This window comes from Camelus dromedarius, chromosome 4 (genome assembly GCF_036321535.1).
Source record: "Camelus dromedarius isolate mCamDro1 chromosome 4, mCamDro1.pat, whole genome shotgun sequence".
Taxonomy (NCBI): domain Eukaryota; kingdom Metazoa; phylum Chordata; class Mammalia; order Artiodactyla; family Camelidae; genus Camelus; species Camelus dromedarius.
The window spans coordinates 80,968,902-80,984,892 of NC_087439.1; the positions used below are offsets into that span (position 1 = coordinate 80,968,902).

At 51.4% G+C, this 15,991-nt stretch overlaps 1 protein-coding gene and 1 non-coding gene across 15 annotated transcripts in view; both read right to left on the reverse strand.

The window, feature by feature from the left end:
- TNS1 (tensin 1) overlaps positions 1 to 15,991 on the reverse strand; it is a 174,673-nt gene that overhangs the window by 76,454 nt on the left and 82,228 nt on the right. For all 14 annotated transcript variants that reach the window (XM_064485161.1, XM_031452142.2, XM_064485155.1 and 11 more), the window contains 11 exons: positions 13,801 to 13,972; positions 11,381 to 11,431; positions 10,140 to 10,262; positions 9,651 to 9,715; positions 8,368 to 8,451; positions 5,266 to 5,378; positions 4,769 to 4,829; positions 4,463 to 4,538; positions 3,757 to 3,886; positions 1,658 to 1,723; positions 430 to 546 (listed from right to left, as the gene is read on the reverse strand). In XM_064485161.1, coding sequence (XP_064341231.1) covers positions 430 to 546; positions 1,658 to 1,723; positions 3,757 to 3,886; positions 4,463 to 4,538; positions 4,769 to 4,829; positions 5,266 to 5,378; positions 8,368 to 8,451; positions 9,651 to 9,715; positions 10,140 to 10,262; positions 11,381 to 11,431; positions 13,801 to 13,968 — 1,054 coding nt within the window. In that variant the 5' untranslated portion in view covers positions 13,969 to 13,972. The remainder of the gene's footprint in view (positions 1 to 429; positions 547 to 1,657; positions 1,724 to 3,756; positions 3,887 to 4,462; positions 4,539 to 4,768; positions 4,830 to 5,265; positions 5,379 to 8,367; positions 8,452 to 9,650; positions 9,716 to 10,139; positions 10,263 to 11,380; positions 11,432 to 13,800; positions 13,973 to 15,991) is intronic.
- On the reverse strand, positions 12,423 to 12,495 carry TRNAA-UGC (transfer RNA alanine (anticodon UGC)). Its single transcript has one exon. It is a non-coding gene; the product is annotated as a tRNA-Ala (tRNA).

The following is a 15,991-nucleotide window of genomic DNA, read 5'->3' on the forward strand; positions in this document are numbered from 1 at the left end:
AGCCTGAAGAAATCCAACAACAAGGTTAAAAGAGATTTAACAAATGCTATATTTGCAGCACAGAGAGTTATCTCAAGCTCCACGCAGGGCCACCTCCTCCAAGGAGCCCTCCGAGATCATTCCATCTCTCAAGAATCCCTCCCCTGCCAATCTCAGAGCACTTGCTGCCAACAGGACTTATCTGGCACCAAGGATACACCCTTGTATGGCTGCTTTGCTGCATTCTTTAGCTCTGCCTTCATTACTTAACACATTCATGTTTTGTTTTCTCTTCCCCCACTGAACTGTGAGCTCTCTCCTTGGACTTCTCCTCTGCACCACTCTCCCTCTGAACCTAGTATGGTGTCGTAGCAAACCAAGAGAGTTGAGGCAATGTGAGCAGGGGCTGTGCAGTTTGGGGAGGGGCTGGAAGCCGCTGGTCCCACCTACCCTCCATGCCGTCATCTCGATGCCCATTGAAGTTGTCATAGGAATCCCAGCGGATGAGGGGATCGGAGGTATTATAGTCCACAGACACGCTCGGCCCGTTCTCCAGGTGTTCCATGCCTAAAAACAGTGGGAAAGGCAGAGAGGACAGTGAAGGGAAAGAAAAAACAGATCAGCAGCTGGAAAAACAGAGCAAGCCAACCAGCTCCCCAAGGATGCTCCCTACGGGACTTCTCAGTTTCTTGACCACGGTGGGGCGGGACTAGTGGCTTAAGTTGGATGGAGAACCCAGGAGTCTGGTTTCCTGCATTCTTGAAGAGGCTCACACCAGGTCATAAGGGTAAGTCAGGACAGGGGCGCTGAGGAATGAAGACCCTCTAGAAGAAAGCCGAGGACTCTGGCTGGGGACCCTCTTTCTTTTCTGTATCCCAGGGGCCCTTGGGGCAGTGCCAAGAGTCCGGAGAGTCTGCCCCTGAAGTCAGGAGGGAAGGTGGGAGAGGCTTGCGATGGGCTGCATGGGGTCAGGGACAGCAGGCGAATCACAGCCTTGACATTGAGAGGACCCAGGTCATCTCAGCCATCCCTGCCCCTCTCCCCATTAACATGCTCTCCACTCCAGGTAGAATCTCTCCTACACATCCAGCATGAAGATAGCATAAGGTGCAAGTCAGGCCTTCTGGGATGAGTTACCTTCCTGACCCAGCAGTCCTTTTTTTAATTCACCCAGAGTCCCTCTGTCTTCACCTCTTCCCATTCTGTTCTCAAATAAGATGGAAAACAACTGGTCTCCACATATAACCAGTGTACTGGCTTAAAGGCTATAATTAAATTGGCCTTCTCATCTTCAGGTTGAATCACCTCAGTTTTCATAAATACTTATCATCCATCCAGCACCTTTGAGTGTCCCCTTGGCCAGTCCCTCCATCCACCAAGGCCTTCAGTCTCTGAATATAATAGGATAATGACCTAATGAGACCAGAATAGTTTATCCAACCCAGCGCCTCTCTGTCTACTTTTTTATTTTTATTATCCAGGGATTAAGTCACTGATTCATGTTTAGCTGGGGGTCCACTATGATATCCAGATCCTTTACTACTGGCCTGCCTCTCAATCACAGGTAACTTGATAATCGTAGAATAGATCAGTGGGAAAGTGGTGGAAGTGGGGTGAAGTAAGGCAGGGCAGGATCGAGGGAATGGAGTGAATCAATGGATTCTAACTTGGCTTTTACCTTGAATTTTCTCTGGTCCATAAGAAAACACAAATTCAACTTTGCCATATTCTGGAAATCGATCATCTGAAAAAGGAAGAGGAAAAACAAAAATGGGCAATCAATTCCCAAAAAGGACTTCACAAAAAGTTTTCTTCTAGAAAAAATTAAAGCAATATGTGCATACATAGTTGATAATATAAGTTTTACATATACATATACACACACACACACACACACACACACACACACACACACACACACAAAATGAAATTAAGGCTGCCACCCTAGGCCCTGGCCTCCTTGCCTGAGTTAACCATTTCTAACTATTTCTAGCTCTTGTTCTACTAAAAGTTACCTCTAAGACTCTAAATAATAGTCATAGTTTCTATGCCACTATTTCTAGGTATATCAGTTTTAAATAATCTTCACTGATTCACCACTATGAAGATGAATAATTTGGATCACTTACAGTACTCCCACCTCCCTTCTTTTTTTTTTTTTTTCTCTTTTCCATCACTTTTTTTTTAATTGAAGTATAGTTGATTTATAGTGTTGTGTTAGTTTCTGGTGTACAGCATAGTGATTCAGTTATACGTACATATACATATATTCTTTTTCATATTCATTTCCATTGTAGGCTATTACAAGGTATTGAATATAGTTTCCTGTGCTACATTGGAGGACTTCATTGTTTATCTATTTTATATATGGTAGTTAGTATCTGCAAATCCCAAACTCCCAATTTCTCCCTCCCCTTACCCTTTTCCCCCGATAACCATAAGTTTTTCTGTGTCTATGAGTCTGTCTCAGTTCTATAAATAAATTCATTTGTGTCTATTTTTAAGATTCCACATACAAGTGATAGCATATGGTATTTTTCTTTCTCTTTCTGGCTTACTTGGCTTAGGTGAAGTAAGTACTTTGCGATCTCTAGGTCTACCAATGTTGCTGCAAATGGCATTATTGTATTCTTTTTTATGGCTGAGTAGTATTCCATTATATAAATATATCACAACTTCCTTATCCAATCATCTATCAATGGACCTTTAGGTTGCCCACCTTTAGGTGTGGGCTATTGTAAATAGTGCTGCTACGAACACTGGGGTGCATGTATCTTTTCAAATTAAGAGTTTCCTCTGGATATATGCCCAGGAGGGGGATTTCTAGATCATATGTTAAGACTGTTTTTAGTTTTTTAAGGAATCTCCATAGTTTTCCATAATGGCTGCACCACCTCTCTTCTTAAATCTGGCTTTATTTTTTTTATTATTATTAATTCATCCTTCTGATTACCTCTGAAACTTTCAGTACTATGGTTAAGCCTCTATTTCTTGATCTGTCCATTTTCAATCATGTCCTGACTCCATGTAGGAAGAGGAAATTTGTGCCACTCCCTCCCCCCACCTCTCTACAACCCATTTATTTTGTCAGCTAGCCCTTTATTTTCCTTGTTAAGACTGATAACATTTACATTCTCTTCTGCAATTATAACAACATCATCTGCTTTTGCCCTCCTGGCTCCAGTACAGGGAAAGCTCATCACAGAAATAGCCTTCTCCTGCACAAGCCAGACTATAGTGGGAGATCAAGCCCCTCCCCCCTCTGAGCCCCAGCCGCATGAGCTGATCTCTGCCTGGGCCAAATCTGGACACAGATCACCATCCACTGCTTGTAGGAAGAGAAGTTACAGTAGCAACGGTGTCTGCTCCGTGGAGCACCCATCATGCCTGTGTCTGTCGCCATCACTGTGAGCATCACTTCATAGTATCATGTTTGTGTGTCTTTCGCCTACCAGACTGTGAGCTCCCTGAGGGTAGGGCCTGACTTCTTTCTCTTTGTATCACTAGGGTCTGACACATGCCTGGAACATACAGACACACGAGTGATGCTGGTGGATGGATGGATGTGGATATGTTCGAGGCCTGCCTGAACACGATGTAGATGAAACCTCAAATGGACAGCAGAAAGAAGCACAGACAGACACCTCCCTGACACCTCCCCTTCCCTGGGAACATGGTTCCCCCTTCACTGCTGCCACAGCCGCTCCGTCATTGTTCTTCCACCTTGTGGTTCTAATTATTCCATGCTAGGTCTGCCTCTCTACTCGACGAGCCCACCTTTGAAGGCATCATCAAGGTCCTCCTTTCCAAAGACCACCCCCAGGTCGTGGATGGCGCAGGTGTGGAACTGCACACGGAAGACGACGTCTCGGGCTGGGCTCCGGAACCTCTTGTGGTAGCACTTCAGCTGCGTGGGAAAGAGAGCAGAGCCCATCAGGCAGGAAATTAGGGAGCCTCCTTACTAGCTCCATGACTGGGCCCTCAAGGCTCACCCCAAACCCAGTGAGGAAGAGGTCACCAATACCAGACAGGCGCTCAGAGCTCTCTGGGGAAACTTCTAGAACAGCAGAGAGTTGGAGGCCAGTCTTGCCCTGCGGGGACAAGGCTATCATCCCAAGAAGTTCCTGCATGCAGGTAGGAATAGAAAATATAGGCGTGGATTTAAATTGCAGGAGGGAGGAGGGACCTGGATTGAGGGAGTCCTGTCACCAGCAGGAAGCCCTGAGGTAACAGTTCACACTGAGAGATATTTCCCTGAAGATGATCTAGAACAAGAGGAGAGCCCAGCGGAGGGCACGTCCAACTCCAAGGCAGCGGATGGACAAGGGTCATCAAAGCCTGGAAGACCCAGCAGGGCCCCTGGGAACCTGCAACCCCAAGGCTGGCGGCTTACCAAGAATGACACTCTTGTCCAGAGAGGCAGGAGGGAAGCAGGAAAAAAAAAAAAATGGCAGTCACAGGATTGAGCAGAGAGGCGACTCACCAAAATGTCTCCCTTCAAGAGCAGCCCGGGCTCGATGGTGATGCAGATGCTGGTCTGGCTGTCTCCTTGGACGTTGCTATGGAGAGAGGCAGGCAGAGGGGAGAGGGCTGCTGAGAGGGTGGGGCAGTGCACTTTCTCCCAGCTGCCCTTCTGCCGGGGCTTACTGGGGAAACTCACTGACCCCATCTCTGAGCCCTCTCCTAAAAGTCCTCCTAGAAAAGGTTCTAGGCAGCCCCCCAACCCGTGCCGCTGATCCTCAGGCTCGGCCTCCGGCATCCCTGGCCACTCATTCCTGCGAATACCTACTAGATGCCAGACGTGTAAACAGGTTGCATGGCCTGGTAGATCCGGAGAAATGGCCGACACCCTGTAAGGGAGGGGTGGTGTTAGCCAAGACAACAGACACAGCAGGAAGAGGAAGGGGAGAGGAGGGATGAGGGAAGGAAGGAACAACCAGAGGAGGAAAGGTAAGAAGGGGAAGTAGGAAAAGAGGAAGGACAAATGGAAAAAGAAAGAGGAAGAAATACTAACTTTTCTTTTTTTTTTTTTCCTGACTTTTAAAAGGCATTTTGAGTTTACAAAAACACTGCCATGTCCAGTGTCATCTGCCCTGCAGACACCACCAGGATTAAACTCATTTTGCAAATGAATCAACTGGGGCTCAAAGAAATAGGAAGTGGTAGAGTTGAGACTCTAAGCCTAAGGCTGCAGCTAGCCTGCATTCTTACCCCCCAGGGCTGCCTCCTAAGAGAGGGAGATGGAAGACAGGAGGGGAGTGGAAGCCAGCGGGCACGGACAGTTACCTCCTTTAGACTCGAAGTTGGGGATGCCGTGCATGATCACATGGTGCAGAAACAAGGGCTTGTTGTTCATTTTGATGGAGCCAGAGAGCAGGCCACTGAAATAATGCACATACCTGGAGCAGGGAGAGGGGCAGCTTCAGCCAGGGAAGCCTGTGCTGGAGCAGAGCAGTCCTGTTCTCTTCCCCCCCTAAGAACATCACCCTAGGTGGCCCCACCAAGCTCCCCTCCTCCAACCAACCCCAGCTTCCTGGCAGCTGGGGTCTCTGCCCCCAGCACAGTCCTCCCCTACTGCCTGGAGCCCCAGGTAGGGAGGGTGAACAGGTACCATTACACCTAGAATGGAGTCAAGGCAAGCCTCCCACTTGGGGTTCTCTAGCGCCCCCTGGTGGTCAACATGACCACATCACTCATGCTTCACTCCCAGCCCAGGAACCCCCTGCTGGACCAAATTTACTCCCACACATCCCTGGCAGCATGTAGCTGTTCACTACTGCACAAGGCAAGTTGATCAACCACCAGACAGCTCTGACAACCCTTACACTGAGCCCAAACCAGGCTTACATTTGTACCCACAGGCCCCAGTTCTACCCCACAGACCCATTAGCCACATGACAGTCCAGCAAACAGTAAGAGCTTAATAATTATAACCCTTCACATTTTTATATTGCACTGAAGTGTACAAAGTTTCTCTATATCATTCATTTGGTATTGGGGGATACTTAGCTTCCACTAAGTATTCCTATCTCTAGGGTTAACAACCCCGATTCCCTTAACAAAGATCTTGTTGGAAGAACGGAAGGAGTAAGCCATCCCCCACTACTCTAGAAGAGAGGGAAAACTCAGTCCAGAAATGGTAATCAGCCTCCCAAAGACACACAGCAAGAACACACAAAGCTGGGAGGCTAGCGGGTCAGGGGAGAAGGGAAGCAAGCAGTCTGACTCCAGTGCATCTACTAGAAGGACAGGCCAGTCCTTTTGGTCAGTACTTCCTCCTTGTCTGACTGGCCAGACGATGTGAAGCTGAGTCATCTGGACCAATCAGAATGCATCCTGAGTCTCCAAGGGAGCCAATGGGGGCTCTTTGAGGCGGGTGAGACCAGAATCCGCATGACCATGACAGTGGTCCCATCCTGACTCTTGGCTTCTTGGCTCACCTCCAGGCTTGTGGGCCTCTGTCCCTGGGCCAGGGTGGGGCCACCTCGGACTACCCCAGGAAGATAATCTGATGGGCAGGGCCAGCTCCTATTCAGGCCCCTGCCCAGCCCCCAGCCCCATTGCTCAAACCGGAAACCTGGAATGGCAGGCTCCTATCAGATCTTCTGATCATGCCAACAGGATGTGTCTGTGTGCTGGGGACAATGAGCCCGGGGGTGGGGTGATAATGAATGGGGGAGCTGCAGTCAAAGCCCCTCCCTCCCTCTGTCCCTGCCCTCCTTTCCTCCAGCTGCTCCATTCCCTGCAAGTGACACTGACAAGAAGGCAGGAAAGTAGCAATGAATGCCACTTTCCCAACAGTTGCACTTCCACATTTAGATGCAGATGGAATTACCCACCCATCAGATGATGCAGTTGCAAATATGAGCTGCAAGGCAGACACAGATAATATAAACACACACACACACTGATCACATGCTATGTAAGCACACACTCTGCACAGTGGAATCCCTGAACAATTCTATTCCTGAGAGGTAACACTGATCCCCATTGCCCAGGCTTTCAGCTTCAGAGATGTGACTGCTCTGCCCACTCTCTCCAAGCCGCATTGTGCCATTGTAACATCATGCTCCTCTGTTTGAATCTCTCATCCTTCAAGGTCAAGGGCGAGACTCAGGACCAAAGCCACCAGTCACATGTAGCAAAAGCCAGGGTCTTGAATGATAGCTCTCTCCTCCCTGAGACTTCTTCCCTGGGAAGACTCTCACTGATCCACAGCAGCTGTGTCTGGCAGCCTAGCCAGAATTTTCTGCAAATAAAGACAGCTCATTTCTGATCACTGACACAGAGGCTGACTACCAGCTGTCCTGTGTCAGTTGTAAGGCACTGGTTACCTGAGGACTTACTCCTTCTTGTACTTCCTGCTACAACGGCAGAAACAGTCCCCAGCAGTGCCAGCACACTTTTAGCCAGGCAAGCAAGGTAGGCGTGATGCGGTGTGGGTTGGAGACTCCCAGCACAGAGAGGCTGGAAAGCTCCAGGATCTGCAGCTGGGGGTCCTGAGTGTCCAGTCAGTGTTCTGAGGGGCTGGAAAAAGCCCATAGGACATTGTGGCCTTTGTACTTGCTGCTCCCTCTGCCTGGATCCTTGACCCTAGACCTTCACTCAGATGCTTCCTTCTCCCTTCCCAGACCTCCCCTCACATATCAACTGCTCAGAAAGGTCAGTCCATTGGAATCAGCCCCTCACACCCACCCCCATTACTCTCCAGCCCATCATGTTCTGTTTTGGTTTTTCCACATCAAAGCACTTCTCACTGTCCAAAATGACCTTGATGGTTCATTCACTTGTGTAATGTCCATCTTTCTCAATAGAATGTCAGCTCACCAAAGGCAAAAGACTTTGTCCTGTCCGACTAGATATCTCTAGCACTCTGAACGCACTAGAGGACCCAAAATTTGCCAGATGAATGAAGAAATCCATCCCTGTCCTGCTTCCTGTTTGGGCTGTTGTGGATCACGTGGTTGAGAGCCCTCTGTAAAACTGTAAAGCTCTCCTAGCCGAAGGTGGCCCTTATCATGAGTGTCTGTGACCTCCTTAGGGGAGGTGGCAGTGATGTCAGGCTCCTGTAGACCCACCTAAACACGGAAGCAACCCTGAATGGCATTGCCTTTCTTATACAAGCTGCCTTCTTGCACCTCTCCCACTGATGGCCCCGCTGCTGTCTTGCACCAGCCTCTGGAACCCCTGTGGGCACACACAGTTGCACATGGGCTCAACCATGACCCTGAGCTCACGCCCCTCTAGGCTAGCACCTGGACACGTGTGCTTGGCACACCCTCAACCTGGGCATGCTGTTCCACCCCCATGAGCACACAAGACTAGTTCCCACATACAGCGAGCACATACACACAAGTGTGCACCAGGCCGAGAACCCTGGCCACCCACCTTCTCTGGGATGGTTGACCTATGGGGACAATCTTATCCTCATAGAACCGCTTCATTGCAAATCGGTCCAGGGCCTGGTCAGCACTGTGGGGAGAGACAGGTAGTCAGAGGAGCCAGCTTCCATGTCCAAGAGCCCCTTGTCCCCAGACCCCTGCCCCGCAGAGCCCTCCAGCCACCCTGTCCTGAGATGCTTTCAGGAAAGGACTGCCCCAGCATGTACTCAGCATGGGGGCCTTGGAGCCAGGCAGCCTGGGAACCCATCTCAAGTCCACCACTTACTTAGTAGCCCTGCACCTTGGGGCAAGTTACTTAACTTTCTTAAACCTGACTTTCCCTTCCTGTCAAATCAGGTAATAATCGGGCCTTACTTGATGGTTGTTATGGCAATCGAGTGAGATAACATCTGTAAAGAGCTTGGCACATGTGGGCACACAGTAGGTGCATAGGAAATGTTCACCATTAAGCAAAGATTAGGCCAGGTCGGGTTTCTTAAAGTCATAAAACTACCATCCTATTTAAACTCTCCATAGAACATTCTACCCACCCTCAAAGAGATTTTAAAATGAAAGGACAGATCACACAGCTCCTCCATTCTTAACTCAGCAATGAAGTCCCATCCTTCTTAGAATAAACCCCAACATCCTGATCAAGGGCTACAAGGCCCCCCAGGCTCCGCCCACTCCCAGCTTCACTACCTACTACTTCTCGTCCCCTCACCTACTCGGCTCCAAACACGCCAGTTCCTTGCATCCCCTCTTCTCTGCCTGGAAGGTCCCAGGCCCCCAGCACCACCCCTCCCGGCTCCCCCTCTCCCCCAGCCCAGAGGCTGTATATGACCCAGTCCTTCCCACCTCCCCTCACTTGATTCCAGTCTCTGCTCAAGTTCCACCTCCTCAAGAGGCCTCCCCTCCCCACAGTCTTGCTCTGGTCTCCGTTCTGCACAGCACTTGTCACCTGCTCTTACTGACATATTCGTTTACTTATCGAACATTCATGAGGGCCGGGGCCTGGCCTTGCCCCCTGCTCTATCCCCAGCACCTAGCGCAGTCTGCACAGGGGCTGTCCCGCCACCCCCGTCAAATGGCTAAATGAAGGGACCAACCCCTCTGCCCCTCTGCAAACCCAAATCAGCATGGGACTCATCCATTGGTTGCGTTCTATTCTTGCTGCAAAATACCTAAGTGGGAAGAGGCCTCTGCTGGCCAGAGGCAGAGGCGTGCATAACTTCTAGATGGGTGAAGAGGGGAGGGGATTCCTGCTGGCGATATTCAGGGCCTCCTTACCTGGCAGAAATGTTGCTGTAGTGCATGTAAGCCGCAATCACAACACCTATCCTGCCTCGGTTTCCCTGGAAAAGCCCCGAAACACAAAAGCCTTTACTTTTAACGCTGGCCCTCCTGCCCCGGAGCCCATCCAGAACCTTGAAGAAAAGCGGGGGCAGGGGCTGGAGAGAAGGGGGTGGTCCAAGGGAGAACAGGAGAAGGGCAGAAGCAGGTGAGGGCTGACCGTCAAAGAGAAGAAACACAGCTGATCATTCACCATGCCCGAGGGACCCTCAAGCTGCTACCCCCTACTTCTTGGGGGTGCCCGGGACAGAATTTATTCTCCTCAAGGAGGAGAATACACACACACAAACCTGTGTGTTCACACAGTCAATGAAACGGGCAGGTACATGCACTCATCCAAGGATATAGTCACACATGTGTGGGTGTGTGTGCATGCGTGCGCATGTGCGTGCACACACACACTCATCCTGTAGCCCCGGCTCTGACCTTGTTGTGTAGAACGACGACATTGTGGGGGTCTGCGTTGAGCCAGGTGTCCATGGCCTTGCAGACACTGCAGATCTTCTCCAGTGCTGGGGTGTGCAGGTCGGGCCAGCCAAATTCCAGTACCTGTAGCCCGAGCCATGAGAGAGAAGTGGCAGAACCCGGAGAGTCAACGACAGGGGTGGGGTAGGGGCCAGCACACATGCCTCGTGCCAGTACCCAAGTGGTGGCACCAGCAGCAGGGCCTCAGTTCCTGCCTTAACCGTCAACCCAGCTGGGAGGAAGGGATGCAGAGGCAAAGGATGCTGGCCCGGGACCAGAGACCCTGGGCCTGAGTTTTGGCTGACACTGGCTGGCTGTGCGACCTCAGGCCAGTCACGGCCCCTTCCCCAGCCCCAGTTTCTCATACGTGCATAAGGCAAAGGCTTACAGCCGATGGCCCCTAGGTCCCTTGTACATCACTTTGACCTCAGAACACCCCCTAGCATTGTTCCCAACCTCTCCTCCCACAGATAACCCTGAGACCTGGCTCAGGGAGGAAGAAGGAAGGGTGAAGGGCTATTCATAGCTCTTTTCCAAGCCCCGGACACACAAACCATCAAGTTTTCAGGTCAGCGGAAAGAGGTCTGAAGGGAACAGAGAACAGACCTGAATAGCAGACATTAGGCTCCTTCAAACTTTTCTTAATTAATAGAACTTTAAAGTCAGAGAAAACCTGTGTCAAGAAGGGCCCAGAGAGCACATCTAATCCACTTTCAGAGGTGCAAACTGATGCCCAGAGAAGTCTGCCGCCCACTCAAGGTCACACAGTGACAGGTACCAGAATCCAGGGTCCAGAGCAGACGTCCATGCTAAGCCCCACACACAGCCCACTGAATCGCAAGTGAAAGGAGGCTGGCTGGAGGAAGTCTGCATTGGCGATTCCCAGCCAGTTTAAATCCGGGATACTTTTCAATAAGACTAAACATCCCATAGCTCCAGCCCCAGTGTGCACCGCAGGGGGCAGACCTGGGTGAAGAGCACCGTATTGAGCTTTGCTTTCTGTATTTTGTAGTACACAAACAATAAATACATTCTCTTCTATTTTTCACATAGCAGACGGCACTGTAACTTTGAACAGGCTTTGCAAATTGTCGCAGCACTTTCCCCAAGATGTTCATGTGGGAACCTCAGGGAGAGGGGGCCCATCTGTTCCCCCTTCCAGGCAGGGAGAAGCCCCCACCCCCAAGCAGCCATGGGCTCACCTTGGCGTGGAGCTTCGTGATGTCAGGTCTCCGCTCGGAGAGGTTGAAAAGCTAGAAGGAGGAAAAGGAGGAGATTGTGAGAAGGCTGGCTTTCTCTCTTTCCTTCTCTCTCTCTCTCTCTTTTTCCTACTGGAAATTCTACCCATACATGAGCATACATGCGTCCCATCAGACACACACTGACCAACAGGAACTCAACTACAGGTTATCAGGATAAAGAGGGAGACATACCGAGCCACTCCCCTGGGGGAGCAGACGTCCTGAACTGAAGACGAGGAGGAAATCAACCTGTCTTGGGTCCCTTGTGCCACCCTCAAGGTGGGCATCTCCCCACCCTGAGTGGAATCCAATGGTATCAAATGATAAGTATTTGGCCATCTCTGGTTTCCACTTCACACACTGACTTTAGCTCACCCCACGAAGATGCAACTGCTCTGTGGTCGGACACCCTCCATCCAAGAGTGTAACCCGCGCTGGGTGGGCCCTCTCAGACCCTTGACACCCCTCTCCCAGCAGATGCCCTCTGACACCTGACCACATCCCACAGGAATCCCCCAATCTCTGTCTCCACCTCTGAAGGAGGCATGCAGAACTCCCCATACCCACCTCATGGCCTGGGAAATTCAAAGACCCCTGTGATGTCTCCAGGGAGAGAAGAAGACCACAGGGTCTGGAATGGGAAGGAAAGCAGAGACCTACGGATTCCTGACTCCTGAAATCTGGCAGGATCTTAGTTGGAACATACCTTATGCTGTTAACAACAGACACCACTTGAGTGTCTGCAGCCTGCCAGGCCGTATTAAGACTTTACGTCTAACAGCTGCCTTAATTCTCTCAGCAACCACAGAGGTACGGAGGGTTATTAGACCCATTTTACAGATGGAAATCTTAATTCTTAGTGCAGCTAAGGGCCAAGATCAGATAGTAAAAGCAGAGCCAGCATTCCAACCCAGAACTTTCTGATGTTTAAAGCCAGGCTCTTTTTTTTTTTTTCAAATTTTTTCTTTTTTGGGGGAGGTAATTAGGTTTATTTATTTTTTGATGGAAGTACTGGGGATTGAACCCAAGACCTTGTGCACGCAAAGCAAGCGCTCTACCACTGAGCTATACCCTCCCCCTAAAGCCAGAATGCCCAACAGAATTGATGGATGGACCTCTGCAGAGGGCTGAATAGTGTCCCACAAAAATTCACATTCACCCGGAACTTCAGAATGTGACCTTATTTGGAAATAGATCCTTTGCTGATGTAAGTAGTTAAGGATCTGGAGATGAGATCACCCTGGATTTAGGGTGGGCCCTAAATCCAATGACTAGTGTCCTTATAAGACGAGGAGAGGACACTCAGAGACACAGGAAAGAAAGGTCATGTGATGATAGATGCAGAGACTGGAGCGATGCCACTACAAGCCCAGGGTCACCAAGAACTACCAGGAGCCACCAGAAGATAGGAAGAGGCAAGGCAGGGCCCCTGCTGTGGGAATTAGGTTGGACCACAGCCCTGCTGATACCTCGATTTGGACTTCTAGCTTCCAGAACTGTGAAAAAGTAAATCTTGTTGTTTTAAGCCACCTAATTTGTGGTAATTTCCTATTGTGGCCCTGGGACCTAGTACAGCCTCACACCCCGTCTTTGCTCAGACATCCCAGGACAGCTCCTCACGGTGGCCCATCTGGTCCGTGGGTCCAGCCCACACATACCTCCCTGTAAAGTGGATCGAGCCCTCCTCTGGGGCCAGGATAGAGCCCATCCCCCAGGCCAGCCTTTCTGACATTAGAGACCACGGGGCCACTTCCTCCACATTGGTTAGGTGAGTCTCCTGTGCCAGGTACGATCCCAGTGTCAGCAACCCAAGGTCCCTTCAGACACACTCTGCCACAACCCTGCCCTAAGACTTCTCAGAGGCACTGACAGTGTCACACTCCTGCCACTTCCTGACGCTGGGACCTTAGGCAGATACCCCACCCCTCCGTGCTCATACAAAACCTGCTTCCTACTGCTGTTGTGAAGTTTAAATGTACAGAAAGGAGTTAGAACAGGACCTGGCTCATCACACTCAATAACGTGAGTTTTTATTGCTGTTCTCTCCTCCTGGTCAACACACATGCATATACACACACCCCACATACACGTACACACACACACACACGTACACACACCCCACATACACACAGAAGCACACACACACACACACAACTTGGCTCCAGGTGCTGCATCCCAACTGTAGATACACCCCTTACAGTAGAGCTGGGCTGGTGAGTGAGTGAAGACTCAGGCCACGAGAGACACCCGGGGCCAAGGGCAGGAGCAGGAAGGGAAGAAGAGCTGGCTCAGGGGCAGGTGGGTCGGGACACCAGCAGGAGGAGGTGGCAAGCAGAAAGGGTGGGGGCACCAGGCCAGCAGGCTAGAGGCTTCGTCCTCACCAGGTAGTTGCCTCCATGTTTGGACTTGAGCATCTGGGCCACCTCGCGGAGGTTGCTCCGGAAGTTCTCCTCGTTGGCTGTGCTGGGGAAGGAGACGGCAATGATCCTCTCGGTGACATACACCAGGTCCAGCTCACAGCTGTCCTCCATGGTCCGGCTTACACTCATGTTTCTGGGGAGACAGCAGGCAGAGGGGTTCCAGACCAGGATCCAGGGCCCCAGGACAAGGACAGGGTATCTGCACCCTCAACACATCAGACATGGCCCCCAAATCTAACCCAGGGGCTTGGCTGCTCCCTGACCCACAGCCAAGGCCAGAGACTTCCCCTGGCAAGGCCAGTGTGGCCAGCAAGGCCAGTCTGGGAGTGCCGGAGAGAACAGGGCTGGAAGGAGATGGCCAGGATCTCAGGCCATCTCAGAACAGAGGAGTGATGACACCAGTCCTAGGTGCTCATCAGTCCTGTTGGCGTTGCCTTCAGCCTGTAATCCCAGAGTTCAGAGTCAGAGCCAGAAGCAGCCAGGAACCCAGGAGTCCAGCTCAGCCTCCTGATATATCGTGGCCACCTGGTCTGGCAGAAGCTTCTCGAAGGACACAGGGACAGCTCCGGAAGAGAAAGGAGAGCCTGAACTGGGTGCTTTCGCATCCCAGAGCTGAGTCTTCTGTTGCCCTCCCCTTGCTCCGAGCTGTGGAGTGGGCAGGGAGGCCCCTCAGGGGAAGGGGCAGCTCAGGTGACACGCTCACCTGGGCTCCAGGTAAGCCAGACCACAGCACACATTCCAGCCCTCCCCGGAGGCAGGCCGACTCCTGCCCTTTGTTCTCTGGCTGTCTCCCCACCTCTGTCAGCTCCCACCACCTCCCAGGGCAGCTTCCTGCCACTGACCGCCCTGATTTCTAAGGGCCCAGGAAGCAGAGGGTGTGCTGTGGTGGCAGGTGGCCCCCAGACATCCCAGCACCATCTGAGCTCCTCGGAGAGGTGGGGAGCCCCCTGGGCTGGGCACTGGGTGAGGGGAGGTGGGGGCTCCTTTGTACCTCACCCAGCTTCTCTTCCAGGGAGGGTCCAGGGTACCACTGGGGGCCTGACAGGAAGGGGAAATGGGGACATTGGCATTCCATTGTGGGTGCACCTCACACCCTCCCCTTCTTAACCCATCACCAGCCTCCTAGTGTCCTGCTTCCCCACCTCTCTCCAAGGTAAGCAACACCCACAGTTCATTTTGATAACCTTTCACTACAGTGGGGTAAAGTTAGACTAGAGGGGCGGCAGGAGGAATACCACAGAGGTGTTTCAGTGTGACACGGTGGCACCGGACAGTACAGCCATGGGATGCTGAAAGCAGGGCAGAATCCAGAAGGGTTAGCTCTGAGCCCAACTGTGTAGACGGGGCTTGGAGAAAGGGGAGCCAAGGGTGTTGAACAGCTTCTCTGTGGTGGCAATGGCAGGGAGCAGGGGTCAGTCGGCTGGGAGCCCACTTTGAATTTGACCTCTCAGCCATTCCTCATCCCTAAAGCAAGCTTCTCACTGCAGCCTTTGGGAGTGGGGTTCCTACTAAAGGCAGAACCGCGCCCCCACCTGGACAACCTTAGCATCACATTCTTCACCCACCCACCCCACAGTGACTCTCAGCTTACGAGAGGAGGGGATCCTCTAAATGGGCCCTCGAGTCTCTGTGGACAGCTGGAGCCTGAACTATAACCCACTGGGAGCTTCAGCTACATTCCAGGCCCTCTCTCGCTGGGGCTCCATATCCCTAGGGCCAGATTCTCACTCATCTCGGGAGCCTCGGGGTTGAAGGGGAGGCAGAAAGGGAAGCGCCCCAGCTGGAAAATTAGAGAAGCTGGGGCAGGAAAAAGAGATCATGGATGAGCAAGGCACCGAGTCCCCTGTGGATCTCCTTCCCCCAGCCCAGCCAGATAGAGAACCTTCCTTTTATAAATGACCCTCCAACATCAGAAATCTCTGCCCATGGAGAGGAACAGGGTCTAGCAGGGGCCTCAATGCCAGCCAGGACTGAGTGCAAACCCCAGAGCTGCCTCTTGGTGGTTCTGTGACATTTAACAAGTCACCTCATCTCTCTGAGACTCAGTTTCCTCATCTGCCAAATGGGAATAAAATACTCATCTTGTAGGGCTGTTGCAAGGGCTTGATAGGATCATGCTGGTCAATAAAGAATCCAACACAAGGCCTGGCTT